Source organism: Vanessa tameamea, chromosome 21 (assembly GCF_037043105.1).
Source record: "Vanessa tameamea isolate UH-Manoa-2023 chromosome 21, ilVanTame1 primary haplotype, whole genome shotgun sequence".
Lineage (NCBI taxonomy): Eukaryota > Metazoa > Arthropoda > Insecta > Lepidoptera > Nymphalidae > Vanessa > Vanessa tameamea.
In genome coordinates this window covers 1061116-1078638 of record NC_087329.1, presented here as the reverse complement: position 1 = coordinate 1078638, position 17523 = coordinate 1061116, and the positions used below count along the sequence as shown (strand labels likewise).

The window sequence follows — 17523 nt, the reverse complement described above, 5'->3', positions numbered from 1 at the left end:
AATACGCAAATTTACTTGATTTTATTCACTTGGAATTTCGAACTCTTAACTATCTTGCCGCTACACCAACGTGAAGGTGTTTTCAACAAGGTTGATGTTTATATATACAATATTATATTATATTGCTTAGTGGTACGGCTTTGTGCAATCTCGTCTGGGTACCACCAACTCATCAGATATTCTACCGCCAAACAGCCGTACTCGGTACTGTTGTGTTCCGGTTTGAAGGGTGAGTAAACCAGTGTAACTTCAGACACAAGGGACATAATACAGTCAGTTCCCAAGGTTGGTGGTGCATTGGCGATTTGCAGCGCCATTGTTTATGGGCGGCGGTGACCTACAATTAGGTGGACCATAGTACTATATACGATATTTCCATCCACGTTTTTTGTTCATCCCTATCAATTTATTTTCTAGAATCGTCCGTCATATATACGATGTTATATTGATGTTGTATAAGTAGGTATTTTTAGATTTAAAATAAAACAATCAAAGTAAGTTAACAGTAAGTTAACAGTTTAAAGTGATTTAAAGTCTGTTGATTTTTAGGCTAAACCTATTATCTTTATAAGTAGGCTTGGAGCATATTACATATTACACAATGCTTATTCCAAGTTGGGTTTAGCATTAGCAGCCTGTAAATTTCCCACTGCTGGGCTAAAGGCTTCCTATCCCTTTGAGTAGAAGGTTTTTGGACCATATGCCACCACGCTGCTCCAATGCGGGTTGGCGGAATACACATGTGGCAGAATTTCGTTGAAATTAGACACATGCAGGTTACCACACGATGTTTTCCTTCACCGACGAGCACGAGATGGATTATAAAAACAAATTAAGCACATGAAAGTTCAGTGGTGCCTGCCTGGGTTTGAACCCGAAATCATCGGTTAAGATGCACGCGTTCTAACCACTGGGCCATCTCGGCTCAAGTTGGGTAAAAAATATTAATCAATCAAATTAATAATCTTCGATAATGATTTACGTACGTGTTTCAACTACTGTGCCATCTCGGCTCTCCAAATTAGAAGCATCAAAATTATGAGCAGTACTACTATATTTTCATAGTACTGTATTATTTACTTAATTTATTGTTTATATTATGTACAAAGTTAAATAAATAATATTCGAATTGTTTACATAGGATGATATGTTGTTCCACTTAAATCACAGAAAACATCACTCTAACAGTTCTATTATAGAAACTAGTTGCTGCCCGAGGCTTTGCCCGTTTGTGAGGGGGGAGGAGTAAGTATTAGGTATCCTTGTACCCCCTGTGAAACCGAATATCATTGCAATCAGTTAGGGGGTTAAAACGTAACAAAGAAATAAATAATCGCTTCGAATTTGTAGTATTAATCACGATGGCTATTACTGGGAATTTCAATAAAATTTACAGCAAAAAATACATCGAAATCGTTTTACTAATAGTATTACTCTTAAATATTATAATTAGTTAGTATACTGAGTTTCTTGCCGGTTCTTCTCTGTAAAATCTACATTCCGTGCCGGTTGTAGTGGTGGTTTAGATGAGCGTTCGCGATTGATGAAAACTGTTAGGTACTGAATCCATGATGAATATATATCCGTATCTAAATATATATGTATATTTTTCATTATTATAAATATGAACTTTGCCATACGTGTCAACTTCCTCAATCGTTACTTACCTTCGAAAAGCAATGCTATGTTATTTGTGTCTGTAGTTACACTGGCTCACAAAACCTTCAAACTGGAACACGATAATACTAAGTATGGTTGTTTGACGATATCATTTTGGCGGTACTACATACAAATACTGACAAAACCTACCTACTCTATATTGTATAAATATACATATTGAAATTATACATATTTAAATGACGTCATCAATTGAGAGATTGATTCACAAGAAATGCGAATTATATATAATTTACGATTGTTATTTCAACTTCGCAAACATCGCTATGATATTTATTATTTAAGTCGGAATAAAACTCGTACGTCTAACGTCCGTACCGAGTACTTCGACAAAGTTATAAGTAAGAATGTAATGTATAATGAAACTTTAGAAGAAAACTCCGAAATATTATTATCGTCATATATTTAATATGACGATTCAAAAGTGATCCTACGAACCTTCTCGAATAAAGCGTATTTTGATAGGAGTTTAAAAGAAACAATTAATACCCGTTACGAACACGTGAAATCTTGTTCAACAACAAACATAATTTAAGTGTAAACCCTGACGATCATTCAATTATCATAATCAATATACTGAAATTATTAATACATTCGCCATAAACCGTCCACCATAATAAATATCAATTAGGTCTAAGGTCCTGTACTATTTTCTACTGGTACACAATAAAGTATAAATAAATATATATATTTGACGTGTATTTGCATCGGGATTGCTTTTGTAATTGCATGTTCATTCCGAAACGACAATACTTGGGGTGGTGACTATTAAAATAAAGTGCTCTGTATCGCTGGCAATATTTCATTACAAGGGTTTCTTTAAAAGTGATATCGTGACATTTCCCTCTACATTTAGGCACCTAAACCTTTTGCAAACAACATTGAGAGTGGTACGCGAGTAAATGAGCTAGGGGAGGGGTCCTAAACAAAAGGTGCTAGCCCCCTCCGTCGGCCACATCGACCCGACCTGAGGGGTGGTTGTGAGGTGACCACGGTATCGTAGTTACATTTTTTATTTAAGACTAAAGAAGGTTATGAAATATATTGAAAAATCAACAAAATGTTTAACATATATATGTTAAACAATATCGTATTTACATCGACTCGTAAATCTATAAGACAGATATTATATTTTAGAAATATTTCACTAAAATTGAACTCTTATTGTTACATAAACAACAAGGAGACAAGATTTTTCGCCAACTAAGCAGTAATAAAATTAAGATATAATTATATTCATAATTAAAACCAAACTATATTAAAATTAACCAGATAATAACATACTATATATAATAATATAATATCTTACTTTTAGTTAACTAAGACTTTAGCTAGTTTAGTAGTATATAAATTGTTATTTAGCTTAAAGAAGATCGTTTATTCTAGAATATCCGCAAAAATGCAAAATCGTAGTCCGCGTACGCACAGGGTGGTTGTGCTTTTTCGCAGCGCGTGTCACTTGTGCGGCGGGGCGCGGGCGCGGCGGCCAACACCGCCGGCGTCGGGAGCCGGCGTCCGGGCGCCGCGTCGCCATAGCAACGACACCGCGACACCACAAGCCCCACCCAGCGCTCAACCGAAACCACCCTTATAAACAACGACACACGGCCCACGATTGCTCACTTATATACCACCCCACACATAAGGGCACATTACATAAGACGGTACGGTCAGGCGATGTAAATAACGCGAGATAACTTCGAGAGGGTCTAATGGAATAGGGAATCGTGTTTTGGAAAGTGCCCCGGAGAATCTCGGCTGTTAGCCTACCCTGCCATGTTAAGTGAAAGTCGATAGGGGATTAGGTTGGAAATTTGATTATTCAAACGTTCAAGTAATAGCTCTTTTAGCTCGGTGCGGTGTTGCGTTTTGTAAAACGCTATTCGAGAACAACTGAACAAATTTGACCTCCTCAAATTATTATATATATACGTAAATAGATTGTTTCATTTACGTTTTTTTAATTTAAGAAGTATTTGGTTATTTAAAAATAGAATATCAACTGATCTTTCAGCTTTTTCATTTTGTAATATTTACGTGACACTCTATTAAACTTCTATTAATCCGCGATTATTAATTTAAGATTTATATTACATATTTAGTTAAAAAGGACAAAACAAATTCCGGGATAATCGGGCTAAGTCGAAGATGCAAGATGTACCTATTTCAAAATGAAATTTAGTTTGCCTTTATAATATCGGTTATAGTCAGACTTTTATGAACATTGTTCTCTACAGTTATATACGTCATTGTTGTTACGTATTTGGTTTTTTTTTTTCTTTTGAACGACTCTCTGTGCTTTACGATGGAAAAAATAATTCGCCTGTTTTCAGCAACTATATTCAACAACAGCAGGCAACATTATTACGCTTTTCTTAGTTTATGGAATCATAGCTTTTTTTAATTCACATCAATACTGTATCATTATTATATAATTTACTGACTACCAGACCTAACTTTTAAAGTGGTAAAATAAGGGTCTACGTAAAACGTTAATATCATGATGTACATCTCTATCTGCGTCTCATCTCCATTGGTCAGCATATATTTTTCGGACAGCTTCAACAATCATTATCATATTTCAGCCAAACAACATATAAGCGTCTTGTGAGTCTTAATAAATTGGAGCCTTAAACCGTCCTTATTAATCTCTCCGTCCATTAGTGAAAACCATATAAAAATCCTTCTGTTAGTTTTTGAGTTTATCGCGTACGGACGCGGCGGGAGGACTTTATAGTATGTAGAGATCTTAGGTTAAATAATTCAATTAAAATATTTTTCATCATCAGGTATCTTCTGTATTTATCTCGTAAATGAAAATAAACTTCATTTCTTATATACAACAATAAATAATATATTTATAATACGTTTACACAACCACATAAAAAATTTTATTACAGACTAAATTTAAACTATTTACTACGTAGAAAAAACTCTCGAAGCATAATATTTATGACACTTATAAAATGTAATCACAATATTATCCGTCCATACCAAAGCGTGATGTCATTTATTTAATTAGCAATTCGTAAACTCTTGTAACGGTTTTATCAAATCCCACAGCCGTGGTCGTCTGAAACACAAACACGAAACTAAACAAGAGAAATCAAAGCGAAAAACGTATCGAAAACGAGATGAATTGTTATCGAAAATTGATTGGAACTGAGGAGACTGAGCGCCGAATGGGGATGCAATCAAAAATAACCCTAACGGGAATATAAGCTTTCGTACTTAGTTTATAATGAAGATAATGATCAGCCGATAACTTATGTATGAAGTTTGATTTCTAGTTGTTGTTTTAATCACTTGGTCGAAGGACTTATTGCAAGCCCGTCAGGGTAGGTATCACCCACTCATCAGATATTCTACCGCCTGACAGCAGTACTCAGTATAGTTGTGAAGGGTGAGTGAGCCAATGTAACTACAGGCACAAGGAACATAACAACTTAGGTTGGTGGCGCATTGGTGATTTAAGGAGTGGCTGATATTTCTAACAGCCCTATTGTTTATGGGCGATGGTGACCACTTACCATCGGGTGGCACATTTGCTCGTCCGCCCACATATAATAAAAAATGTATACTAATATTAAAAATGCGAAAGTAACTTTTTCTGTCTGTCTGGTATGCATTTACGGCTCGAACCACCCACAGGTGACAGGCTAAGAAGCAAGTTTCAGTTCCAAGGAAGAACATAGGCTGCTTATTTGTGCCGTAAACTTACGAAGAGAACTAAGTCATTTATATTGGATTGATTAAATTGGATGTTAAAACGTAGGTATTTGTTATTTTCGTTCGAACGTAATTCTGTTTTCGTATAAATGGTCGGTTCTACTTGCGATTAAGTTTCACAAGCGAAAAACAGAATAACTCGGTGGTAGGTTGGTGGTAGGGTTTTGTGCAAACCCGTCTGAATAGGCACCACCCACACATCGCATATTCTGCCAAAGTTGTTGTGTTGTGTTCCGGTTGGATGGGTGAGTAAGCAAGTGTATCTTCAAACGCAAGGAACGTAATCTTAATATAAAGGTGATGGTGACCATTTACCACATAGTGGCCCATTTACCACTAATATAAAATATATACGAAATTAAACTCATTTAATAAAAAAAAAACAATCAAAAACCACCCAACCAACCAACAGTCTTAGTAACCAAGGTTACCAAGGTTGGTGGCGCATTGGCGATGTAAGGAAGCTCTCAGCGCCAATGTCTATCTAGACGGTGGACCATCAGGAGCCCATTTTGCCAATCCGCCAACCAATATGACGTAAAAAAAAATCCCGAAAAAAAACATTGGTACATACGACAATAAGTTTATCGTGATAGAATTTTCGCACGTGTTTCGAGGTGCGGCCGTTCGATTCGATCTGTACGTGGGTCATCTCATCACCTTCAAATGTGATTAATGCCTTGACCTGCAACCAACGTCATTCATCAATTTTATTTATGTGAATATAATAAAACGAACGAGACACGATATAAAATAAAAATGTTAGACTCAGCACAGGAGAAACAATGTTGGCTTAGATAAACATAACGAAAACACATTAACCAAGCAGGCAGTAAGATAATAATATTCTCTAATTAAACGAAAAGATTTTCTTTGATGTTCATACGACGTTATTTCAAATTTATTATCTATGACATTGGCATCGGTAGGTAGCCGAGAAGACAAATAATTTCTAGTGACCAGACTTCAGGATCAGTAGAGTCGTGCTCATTTGCAGCTGAATCAATGAATTCTGTAAAAATAATAAACGCTCGTAGGGACTACGATGACGCTTGTCTATGATGCTCGTCTATCTATCTATCTATCTGCTTCACGGCAGTGATGAACACGAATTATTTTATAACTATTAATTCAAAAATATATACTAAATAGAAAAAATAGATATGACCCAGAGGGTATACGATATGCATCTTATCCGAAAATTTGTAATTATAATAGTTAAGTCACATCTAGAAAAGTTATGTGAAAATTATTTAGTGCTCGCTGGTGAAGGGAAACATTGTGAGGAATTCATGTGTCTGATGGTATTTTGCCGCTAATGCAATCTAGAATACAGTGACTGATTAAAGATCAACTGATCTACTCAACAGGAAAGGAACAATAGAATTAGAATTAAGCCGATTTCTTTATCAGCTATTATTTTATCCCTTTGAAATTGTAAATCTTTTAAAGGGCCTTTCTGATTTCTTGATTATCTCGTCCTCCTAATTTCTGTCATAGATTACTGATTGTGTTATTCATACCTTAACACCGTCCGCTTTCGTTTCCTCAAACTCCTCGCCAGGTATGAACTTTGTTTGAGAACTGGCCAACTTCGATTTAAAATGGAATGTATAAGTCCCGTCCTCATTCCGTTCCAGACATTGAACCATCTTCAAAGTGGATGCAATTTTTCGACTAAAGTAATTAATGCCTGGAATTTATAAGTATTTAAAAAATATATATATTTCAATATAGATAGGCAGACTTACCAATTGGTGAGTGTTCACCGCTGCCCAAAGACATTGGCACTGTGATAAATATAAATGATCCCTTAAAACGCCAATGTCCCTTGTGCCTGTACACTTTCTCAATCACTCTTAATACTGGAACACAACAATTATAAGCATTGCTGTTTGGTGTGAAAATATCTGATGTATGGTAACCTACCCAGGTGCGCTGGGACAAACCTCCACCACGAAGTGGGGGTATTTAATTTAACAATAATCTATCTACAAAGTATAAATATAATATAAAGTTTGTTATGACTTAACTACCTTGAATAAAAGTGTTGTTAAATGAGTTTTTAATAATGCTTAACAAAAAGTATGTAACGATAAAACTTTAATATAATATTATACTTTAAAATGTCACCATTTATAAGCGACAATGTTAAAGTTTAATTAATAAAAGTACAATTAAAGTAAAAAAATATTTCACGGTTCAGCTAAGGCCTCCTCTACAATTGAGAACTCATAATCCGACGGGAAGGCAAATTCGACACGATCAGAAAGAGTTCAGACGCAGGACTAACGGCTTCACGTGGTGGCCCAGACACAGGAATACCGTACGCTTACACTCACACTACCAAATTCAAAAACTTTTTATCGACCCTACCTGGGAATTGACACCTTGATATTCAGCCTTACATCTATCAACTAAGCGTACGAGGCAGTTTTACCTTATAAATGATTAATATTAAATTTGTTCGTATGATCATATAATACAATATATTTAAACGTACGTAATCAAACACATGACGGTAATAACTTCGATAAAACTTAATTAATATTCAAACAGTCGATAAACGTACCCATAAACTCCAAATAATCTTCGAAGTTCTCGGAGGACTGCAGCACGTATTCTTTGTTTAGGAATTCTTCCATATTGCGACGTCCATCCACTACTGTACTTACCAGCTTACTAACTTATCAACAAAACTAAAACGAGATATTACAACGTTATCTTAAGATAACGTATAACCATGCGTTTTATTGTTTATTCGGAAATATTATAAACCATCTCAATCATTTTTTTATTTTATTTCTTATCAACTAGTTGTAGAACGGCTTCGTTCGTTTTAGGGTTTGGTGATCAAATGTTAGGGATAAAAAAGTAAACTATGGCCTTTTATCTGAGAAAAATGAGAAAGGTTGAATATGACCGTGAATGGGCAACAAACATACAGAGTTACTTTCGATTTTAATATAAGTATTGTATATTATATACACAATAATGTAAGGTAATGTAACAATCACTTTTGTAGTTTTTTTTTTTATTTTATTAGGGAAACTATACGTAATATTTTTATAATAAAAACGTAACCCATCCGTGGTTTATGTCTTTTCCACAAAAAAACAAAATATCGACAAAAAGTCGCATTATATCTACAAAATATAATATAATAATTGTACAAGTAGTCATTTAGAGTCAAAAATATGAGGCCGTCACGAAGGCCAAAGCAATAAAACTAACATAGGCTTCGTAGAAACAACCTTTGAATACTCATCTATATTGTGACGTGAAAAATAAAAAATTGCAATCATGATCATGATATTATGAAACATCGAAATTGATGCTTAAGAGGATTTATAATTAAAGGCGACCAGTAAATAAATATGGATTAAAATTATAAAACATAGTTTCGTTTATCTATATATATACATATAATAAAATCGGAGTGTATGTATGTAATACTAAAATAACCGATTTTTACCAAATGCATATTTATGTATACACGGTACATATACCACAATATATTTTTTTTACAATTTTTGTCTGTCTGTCCGTTTGTTCCGGCTAATCTCTGAAATGGCTGGATCAATTTTGACGGGACTTTCACTGGCAGATAGCTGATGTAAAAAGGAGTAGCTTAGGCTACTTAATTATATATACAATAATAATAAAGTCACGCTGCATTGTCCAAATATTGTCCAGTACAACAACTGCGCCGTCACATCGGGTCCTACCCTCCTACCTACGTCGCCTCCTACCAACGATTTAATATCACAAAAGCTAATACATACCGATTTAATAAGTTATAGTAAATACTGCGAACTGAAAAATAGCTTTTTTGTTACATTGTAACGCGGACGAAGTCGCGGGCACAGCTAGTATAGAATATCAACAGAGATGGCACAGTGGTTAACAGATAGTGCCGTTTCAAACCCAGACAAACACCGCTCAAATTCCATGTGGTTATTTGGGTTTATCTCGTGCTCAGCGGTGAAGGCTGTTTGAGAGGAAACCTGCCTTGCTTCATTGAAATTCTGCCACATGTGTATCCACCAACTCATGCAGCAGCAGCAGGAGCAGCTTGGTAAAATGATGTCCAACCTTTCTCCTCAACGAGAGGTCCTTAAAGGGACATTATTTTCCATATAGCCTCTCCACCGTGGCCCATGAAAGAACGTCATGACGTCACAGCATACAACTTAGGGCCGCTAGTTATGTCTAAATATGTTTACGGTAACCGGGTTTATACTGAACAATTTGTATATTATTACGCAAGTAACCCTAAATATGTTTTTCCGCAAACATTTTATTTTATAAATAATTCATTCGCTTATAAAAAATTGTTCACAAAAAAATAAGTTAACGCGTTTCGTAAATGTTTCTTAGTTGCATAGTCATAATTTATTAAATATATTGTTGGAATAATATCTTAGCCGAGCGACATCTGCGTCATGTCAAACAAATACACTTTAAAAAAAAAAAAAAAGGCGGGAGTTGTTTTTTGGCGGCAGACAGATTGGATCGCAATTATCATATTGACTGTGTAGTGTTGATGGTTATTTGCCTTGTAGATTAAATGTTTTTTTTTCTTTTGTGGTAGATTGATTGTTATTGTAAATTAAAGGTCATTGTTGTAAAGGTTAGCCTATTTGTTTATTTTTTTCTTTTAGTGATTCCTATTTCTGGTTCTAAAAATATATATATAATCTATTATTATTTGCCCAGCCGTGGAAAACGACGCGGCATTAATAAATATTAAAAAAAATCATTTTCAATTTAATTATTAAAAACTCAAATAATATTTTCGAATCGCGCGTCTATTGTTTGATATTTCAACTTTTTTGTTATGTATGAAAATATAATATATAAACGATATATATTTTATTACAGGAGAGAAGAGTATTTACGATGTGCAGACGGATGAACAGTCAGCAAATCAATCCAAAGTCGAAAAACGTGGCAACAACTGCGCAAATGGTAATCGATCTTTAATATAAAAACTATTTATACGTACGAACGAACGAACAAAGAAGCGAACAAGCATCTATGTGTCTCGTTATTTAAGTATTTAAACCTATCAAATTATATTTATGTCACAGTCAAAGTCAAAAATCTTTATTCAATATAGAAGTGTTTACACTTGCTTATTGATAGTCAAAAATCTACCACCGGTTCGGAATTTAACACCTCGGACCTGAGAAGAACCGGCGAAAGAAACTCAGAAATATCATCATATGATACCAAATAATATGATGATAGATTTCTTTAATACATATAAAATTAAAAAAAAAAAATTGTTTTCAACTTCGTGTGTCGGTGGTCGGTGGATTTGTGCAAGTTCGTCAGGGTAGGTATCACCGTTATATATTCTAGCCTCAAACCGTAAAACATAGTATTATTGTGTTCCGGTTTGAAGGATGAGCCGATGTAACTACAGGCACAAGAGACACAACATCTTTGTTCCCAAGGTTGCTGGTCTATTGATAGCATGAGGAATGATTGATATTTCTTACAGCACCAATTTATATGGGCAGTGGTGATCGCTCACCATTAGGTGACCTATTTGCCAATCCGCCTACCAAAATGATATTAAAAAGACCTGAGAAGAACTGGCGAAAACTAACCAGCGGGTTTTTCTTTTTCATTCATTTATTTTTACAAATATATATATATATATATATATTAAATGGCTAAGATGCGATATATTTGATTTATTTCCTAAGACGTGCTATTATTTATGAAGTCGTTAAATTTATAATAACCCTTAGCACACAGACGTTCTTTGATGATTTTTTCTTAACCGTAGAATAGAACATTTTTGAACGTTTTTTGGGATCCATGGGTATACATTTTCCCACAAATCACTAACTCTGTGTAATCGGGTAACAGGATTAACAAAGTGTTCCGTATATTAAAATCTTGCATACCACAATTTCAAGAAAATTAATTTATATTTGTACGAACGTTCATTACACCATCAAGTAGGTATATACAGATATAATCTGTATTTAAAATGATGAAAAAGGTGTAACTACATAGTTTCTTGCCGGTCCTTCTCGGTAGAATCTACTTACCGAATAGATAGTTTGACATTTAATACAAGACTGTAACATAACTTCAAATTCAGTTCTTTTTGAGCCTACTTGAATAAAAGAATTGATTTTGATTATATGTCAATAGTTTTATTTCATTACTTATTAGTGAATTATTTTAAGATATTCGTCATTATAATTAATCATGAGTTATAAAATGCACTGTTTGCAATAAATAAACATGAAAATGTATAAATATTATGAATATGTCTCGCTGTTCCAATTAGACTGGTCAGTGAGCCTTTGATCCCATCAATTGCTTCTGAATTTAAGGAAGAGTTTTAATCAATTCGTACGGGCAGAGGGACCCCCTAACTACCTGATGTTATATCATTTAGCAGACAGATAATTTAAATATAACGACCGTTCTAGAATTTTCTGGAATGTTTTCTTTTGTGTTTAGAATAAAAGTTGTAATTAACAAATTGCTCTCATAAGTAAACCGGTAAACCGAACAGGTAAGAAAATTGAATGAATTCATTGTTATTGGTACATTAAATACTATCTGTTCGTCCCGACTTGCGTACGGATAAAACACTTCAAAAATCCTTTAATATTGAACGTCTGATTCGTGAGTAATTATGATACATTTCAAGTCAATTTAATTTCGGTTATCCCGTTCTGAGTGGTTTTTGACAACACAAAACAATAATACAAAATATAATTTAAAGGTAAAAAAAATATTTTTCAAAAACCGCGTACAAGGTCTGACATCGGGTACATTATTCCAAAATGGTGACTGGAATGACAATGACGCCATTACTGAGATTACGGTACAGGCGTGCGCCCTAATGAAAGTATTGAAATCGACCCCTTTCACACAGGGCTATATATATTTTTTTATAAAAAATTGCCATTTAAATAAAGCAAAGACTATGAATTAAAAAGTGCCGTTACAAAGACTATTGTTTAATCTGTGGCCTCTTTTGGATGTTGGACACCCGAAAAAGATTTATTCATAGCAATATTTGAATGCGATCAAAATATGTTTAATAATTAACTACCCGTCGCAGCTTCGCACGGGTAGAATAAATATCTGCACATAGCGTTAATACCATAATGCATACTATGTAATAATAATAAATACTCTCAAGTAAATCTTCAACAAAACCTAAAAAATATTACACATAAATCTTCCTCATATATCATACAGTCCATTGGTGAACTGTGTTCAAATACATATAGGCAAACTGACAAAAAGACGCGACGGAGTAACTTTTTTTTAAAACATGTAGTGATTCGAATAAGGAGGTTGTAACCTAATTAAAATAAAACTAAAACGAATACGTTTTTTTATCTTCTATTAAACATTACGCAGTAAGTATAAATGGCAACGTTTATCTACGCAATCTGCTCAAAAAAAATCATTCTTTTTATTTGAAAGGAATTTATATGGTAATTGCATTTTTATAAAATTTAATAATATGCATTTGATGTCGCGTCCTTTTTCCAAAGTGCTTAACCCGTGATAGTGACTTCTAGACAGATTTCACTCCAGGGATATTAAAGAAATGTGCAAGACATATAATATTATGTGCACTAGCACAGGTATGTGTGCAAAATCAGAAGAAAAATCTATTCCCTCGCTCTTATAATTCGTAGAGACGGATCCGAATCGACCTATAAGAGTTCAGACGGTGGATAGTTATCCATAGGCTTTACCCGTCTGGGTAGGTACCACCCACTCATCAGATATTCAGCGCCAATGGCTGTTTTATGTTTGCTTTCAGTAAGTCCTTAATAAAAATTATTTTTAGTTCACTCGCTGTTTCTAATTTTGAAGTCGTTTTAAGTTTTTTATAAATTATTTTTACAATCTTTGTATTTATTAACAAATTAGCAATATTAATATGTTCAACTCTGTTTAAAACTTTGTTATAATTTGCTACCAAGTACCTAATGAAGCTATTACTTTATAAAATATAAATATCCGTCACTGTTGTAAATCATAATTGACTTTAATTACAAGTAACTTCTCTTCCATAGCCTTGCGTAATAATAATTTTGAATATTACTTAATGGCCAGTATTGATGGCCTTTAATACACAGAAAGAAGTTTTCAAGGCAAATAGATTGTAGGGCTTTGTGCAAGCCCGTCTGGGTACCACCTAAAAGCCATAAGGGACATAACATCTCAGTTGGCGATGTAAGGAATTTTAAAATTTCTTATGGCACCAATATCTACGGGCAGTGGTGATCACTTACCGTCAGGTGGCCCATTTGCCTTTCCGCCTACCTATACTATATAAAGAAAGCCTATACATGACCTTTTCTAACTACACGAGGAATTAGAGATAAATAAATAACTTTGTTATTGAATTGACGCAATGTCATTGGGCAAGGTCTTATATAATCTATGACATCCGTTATGGATTCGCGAAAAAAAGAGTTTTGAATGTCGGCGAAGTTGGTATCAGAATTTCGGTAAATTAGAAGTGATCTTCGCGATTCTATTGAGAACTGCATGTCAGAAAAATAGAATTGATTTAAAGACAAAGACGTTAAAACTTGACAAATATTCTTGGTCCACATTATGTTAGTAGTTAAACGTTTAGATAATTATAGGTTTTTGAGATTTGATCCCACTGGATATTTGTTTGAGTATCATAGGTAATTAGTAACGGATGGAATGTAACCGTTGTCAGCGCATTGGCAATCTAAAAAATGCCTTACATGCTTCGTTCAAAGTCTCAAAACTGAAATATTTTTAGAAAGCCACTTTACAATAAGTAATCGCCATTTTCTCGTCTGTCTTTCTACTATAAATACAAAAATAAAACACCTACTAAAATTGACTTTTGAATTTTTCCAGAGCCTCGCGAAGATGGCTTCGTAACGATACACAAGAAGTTACGAAAGAACTCCTCTGACTCACTCAAACCTAACTCAAATGTTGAACTTAGTCCTGGATTAGTTACTCCCACGAAACAACCTTTACAGCAAGATGAAAATACACCGGAAAAAGTTAGGTAAGTTACATGCGTTTATAAAACGTATATGTTTAACATACTACCTTGTTTGTCTGGTGGCTCGATATAAGTCCGCATACTCCGAGGTTCTGGGTTCAAACCCCACGTCGGGTTATAAAATGCTATTGGGGTATTTTACCGAAATATTCTCAGAAACCCGGAGTCTGGATGTTGGAAGTGTGTATACTCTTTTGCCTTGGATTTGCGTTTTCGCCGGATTGTGTCATCCAGTGAAGAAATAGTGAGTGTATCTGTGATGCACACATCTGTACACTATATTATGTCCTGCGTAGTTGCCTGGTCTCCATTAATATTGTTTAATAGACTTAAAAAAGTCATATGCATAAAATTAAGTCGGTAAGGAGCTGGTATACCGAAATGCCTATATTTTGCCCACTGAGGATACATCTTTAATACAATTTCAACTTGTTTCGTGGCATCTGGCGTGTTACTGGCTTACACGAACCGCGATTATGAAAACAATATATTACGTGTATGCTTTTTGGCCAGCGGTGCTCGGTTCCTCAGCCTTTAATGCCGCACATTGTTTGCCAAGAATGTTAAAAATATTGTGCAGTATACTTAACTACTATATACAGGAATACAATTTATATATGTGATCTGAAGCTTACACAATTACATGCCTGGGTCAAGCACAAATATATATATAGATTACACAACTAAATATATTTGATTTACTGGCATGCAATATGAAAGAACCGGCACATGTGAACGTATGCGACATCAAGAGGCATGCCAGTCGCTGACTAATTGTCGTCGTTGGTGCATGATTTTCGTTACATTCGGTCGCTTTTGGTTTCGTCATTGGTTTTCACTGGCATGTCACGATGGGGAGATGACAAGACTATACAGTTTATTCGTTTGTACAGACAATGTCTAACCCCTGTCATTAATTTAGCCACACTTTCAATGGTAGTAGCAATACGTCATTATTTATTTTACTTCAAATAACTAGACGCCGTAGGACCTTTAACGTGTTTTGACTACTGTCATGTGAGTTTGATTGCGAGAAAGCAAATGTAATACAATTTGATTACCAAATGTATCCAGAGTGTGCCACTTGCTCGTGCCGTTAACTAACATGCAAACATCTGTTCCGTTTTACAGTCATGTGCATCACCGCCTATATGCGTGCAATAGCACCATAAGCACCATAGCACCATAAGTACACACATGATTGTATGGTAGCTGGCACGTACAAGCTACTGGCATGTGTATTCCCGGCTTGTGTTTACAGAGAAACGCTTGATATGCTTTCAGCTATCCAGAGCCGAGATGGCCCAGTGGTTAGAACGCATGCCTCTTAAGCTATGATTTCGGGTTCAAACCCAGGCAGGCACCACTGAATTTTCATGCGCTTAACTTGTGTTTATAATTCATCATCATCCTAATATCTTTTTCTCGAGGGCATTAGCTTCTCCTATAAACCCCAAAGTGTTTAATCCGGCCCTACTACTACCAAGCAAAATATTTACTTTCCTCTACGCTAACCTGTGGACTTAAATCATCAATTTTTTTTGAGCTAGCTTTTCTCATATCATATATTCCGTATATATTCAATGATCGTTATAGTGATTGTTATTTTTCTGATTCTGTCTCGTCAGTAAATTTGGAAACTAATATTAAAATGAAAGATCCTGTTTATTTATTCGGTAAGTCTCCAATGATGGGTTCTGTAGCGTGCTTGTTCCTTGTAATCATTATTAGTCGTACTTTATATTTAAAAAGCATGATTAGTTATTAGTTATATTTACATATATATGTAACTCATTGATTTAAATAGTATGTTTGTACTAAATTTGATTAGATTATTTAGTAACGTATATTGTTAAACATAAAATAAGCATTGTAATGTTTCTCAAAATTCACGTTTTAAGTTAACAGTGTTGTCAAACTCACGTCATAAGCACACCGCTTTCGCTCAATTCCTACATTAAACAAATCATCAACCTATTTCAATCAAAACATCGGCGACCGCTCGTTTCTGAGTTACGACTGATGAAGGTCGTACCCGTATTGGGTGTGAAATCATACACTAACGATAAAAAAATCTCACGAAGAGTTCTTCGTAGGAGTGACTTGAATTACGTCTTTTAGATTTTGAAAAATGAAAGGTTTCTTGAATATTAAAAATAAAAGTGACAGATCTTAAAAAAAATACTCATCATATGAAATTAAATGTGAAATTTGAGAAACGTTATATATTGGTGTCGTGTTGTTCTGTAGATTAGATTAGTTAGTAATATTGTGTGGTCGAGCATGGGGTGACGGTATATGGAATTGGTTTCAGAGAATTATACAACTTGGTCGAGAGCCTTCGCTGTAGGACGTCCATATTTGTTAATTGCAGCCTACCCGTCATTTACTATGGGGCGCGAACACATAAACAGCTGCAGCAAGTCGTCAAGGAGTTCAAGAGAACTGTGTACTGCGGGAACGCGTCTATGACGATACTATCCAGCAGGGAGAACACCTGTTTACGGGAGTACGATAATAAACAATGGCCTTCGAAGAACGATATGTGTAGGGGCTGCACCAAGGTTGGTCCAAAATTTTGTAAACATTTGCTCTGCTGTGTTATGAATGAATAAATTTGCACAATTTCAGACCGAAAAACATCTGATTAGACAAAAATTCTTATTACTCAAAACCGAGCTTACGGTAAAATACATAAGTTTTTCTGCATTTATTGAGAAACCTTAAACTGAGTATTGCTCGACTGGTTTTAATCTCAAGGAACTAAGAAACTCAGAGGGACCATTTATACATAACGTAACTAATCTCCGCTCGGCTTCAGACGCATTCAGCAGTGCCGTCAATAATAAGAACACAGGATTTGCTTATTCCGGTTGATATACCACAAGAAAATATATATGAGAGAAACTGACTATGTCTTTTTCCGTCGAGCCACGATGAGAGGTCATGATAAAATTGGTCGAGTGTGAGTTTGATTCTCGCTATTAATCGACAACACGAAAATTGTGTACTTTCAATACGCAACAGGGCCCCATATTACCGAGCGATCTAGGACCCCGGAATGA

The 17523-nt window shown here is 34.9% G+C and overlaps 2 protein-coding genes across 3 annotated transcripts in view; one reads left to right on the top strand and one right to left on the bottom strand.

The window, feature by feature from the left end:
- LOC113395913 (Fanconi anemia group J protein homolog) overlaps positions 1-17523 on the top strand; it is a 76440-nt gene that overhangs the window by 49001 nt on the left and 9916 nt on the right. Inside the window, exons 4-6 of one of the 2 annotated variants that reach the window (XM_064218303.1) lie at positions 10291-10377; positions 14305-14461; positions 16833-17022. In XM_064218303.1, the coding sequence (XP_064074373.1) occupies positions 10291-10377; positions 14305-14461; positions 16833-17022 (434 nt within the window). Of the gene's footprint in view, positions 1-10290; positions 10378-14304; positions 14462-16772; positions 17023-17523 lie in introns of both variants that reach the window. The other variant, XM_064218302.1, reaches the window with a different exon arrangement.
- LOC135193899 (fatty acid-binding protein-like) lies at positions 4642-8075 on the bottom strand. The gene is made up of 4 exons (XM_064218308.1): positions 7979-8075; positions 6930-7099; positions 5981-6091; positions 4642-4750 (listed from the first exon to the last, which is right to left on the bottom strand). Exons 1-4 carry the CDS (start codon positions 8049-8051, stop codon positions 4688-4690), a joined length of 417 nt encoding a protein of 138 aa, XP_064074378.1. The 5' UTR covers positions 8052-8075; the 3' UTR covers positions 4642-4687.

What these genes read in the sequence shown, in the direction of transcription:
- LOC135193899 (XM_064218308.1), bottom strand. Translation starts at nt 8,051, where the DNA reads ATGGAAGAATTCCTAAACAAAGAATACGTGCTGCAGTCCTCCGAGAAC. An exon ending in AGATTATTTGGAGTTTATGG is followed by an intron (nt 7,100 to 7,978) that starts GTACGTTTATCG and finishes TATAAATTCCAG; the next exon opens with GCATTAATTACTTTAGTCGA. An exon ending in ATCACGATAAACTTATTGTC is followed by an intron (nt 4,751 to 5,980) that starts GTATGTACCAAT and finishes TTTGTGTTTCAG; the next exon opens with ACGACCACGGCTGTGGGATT.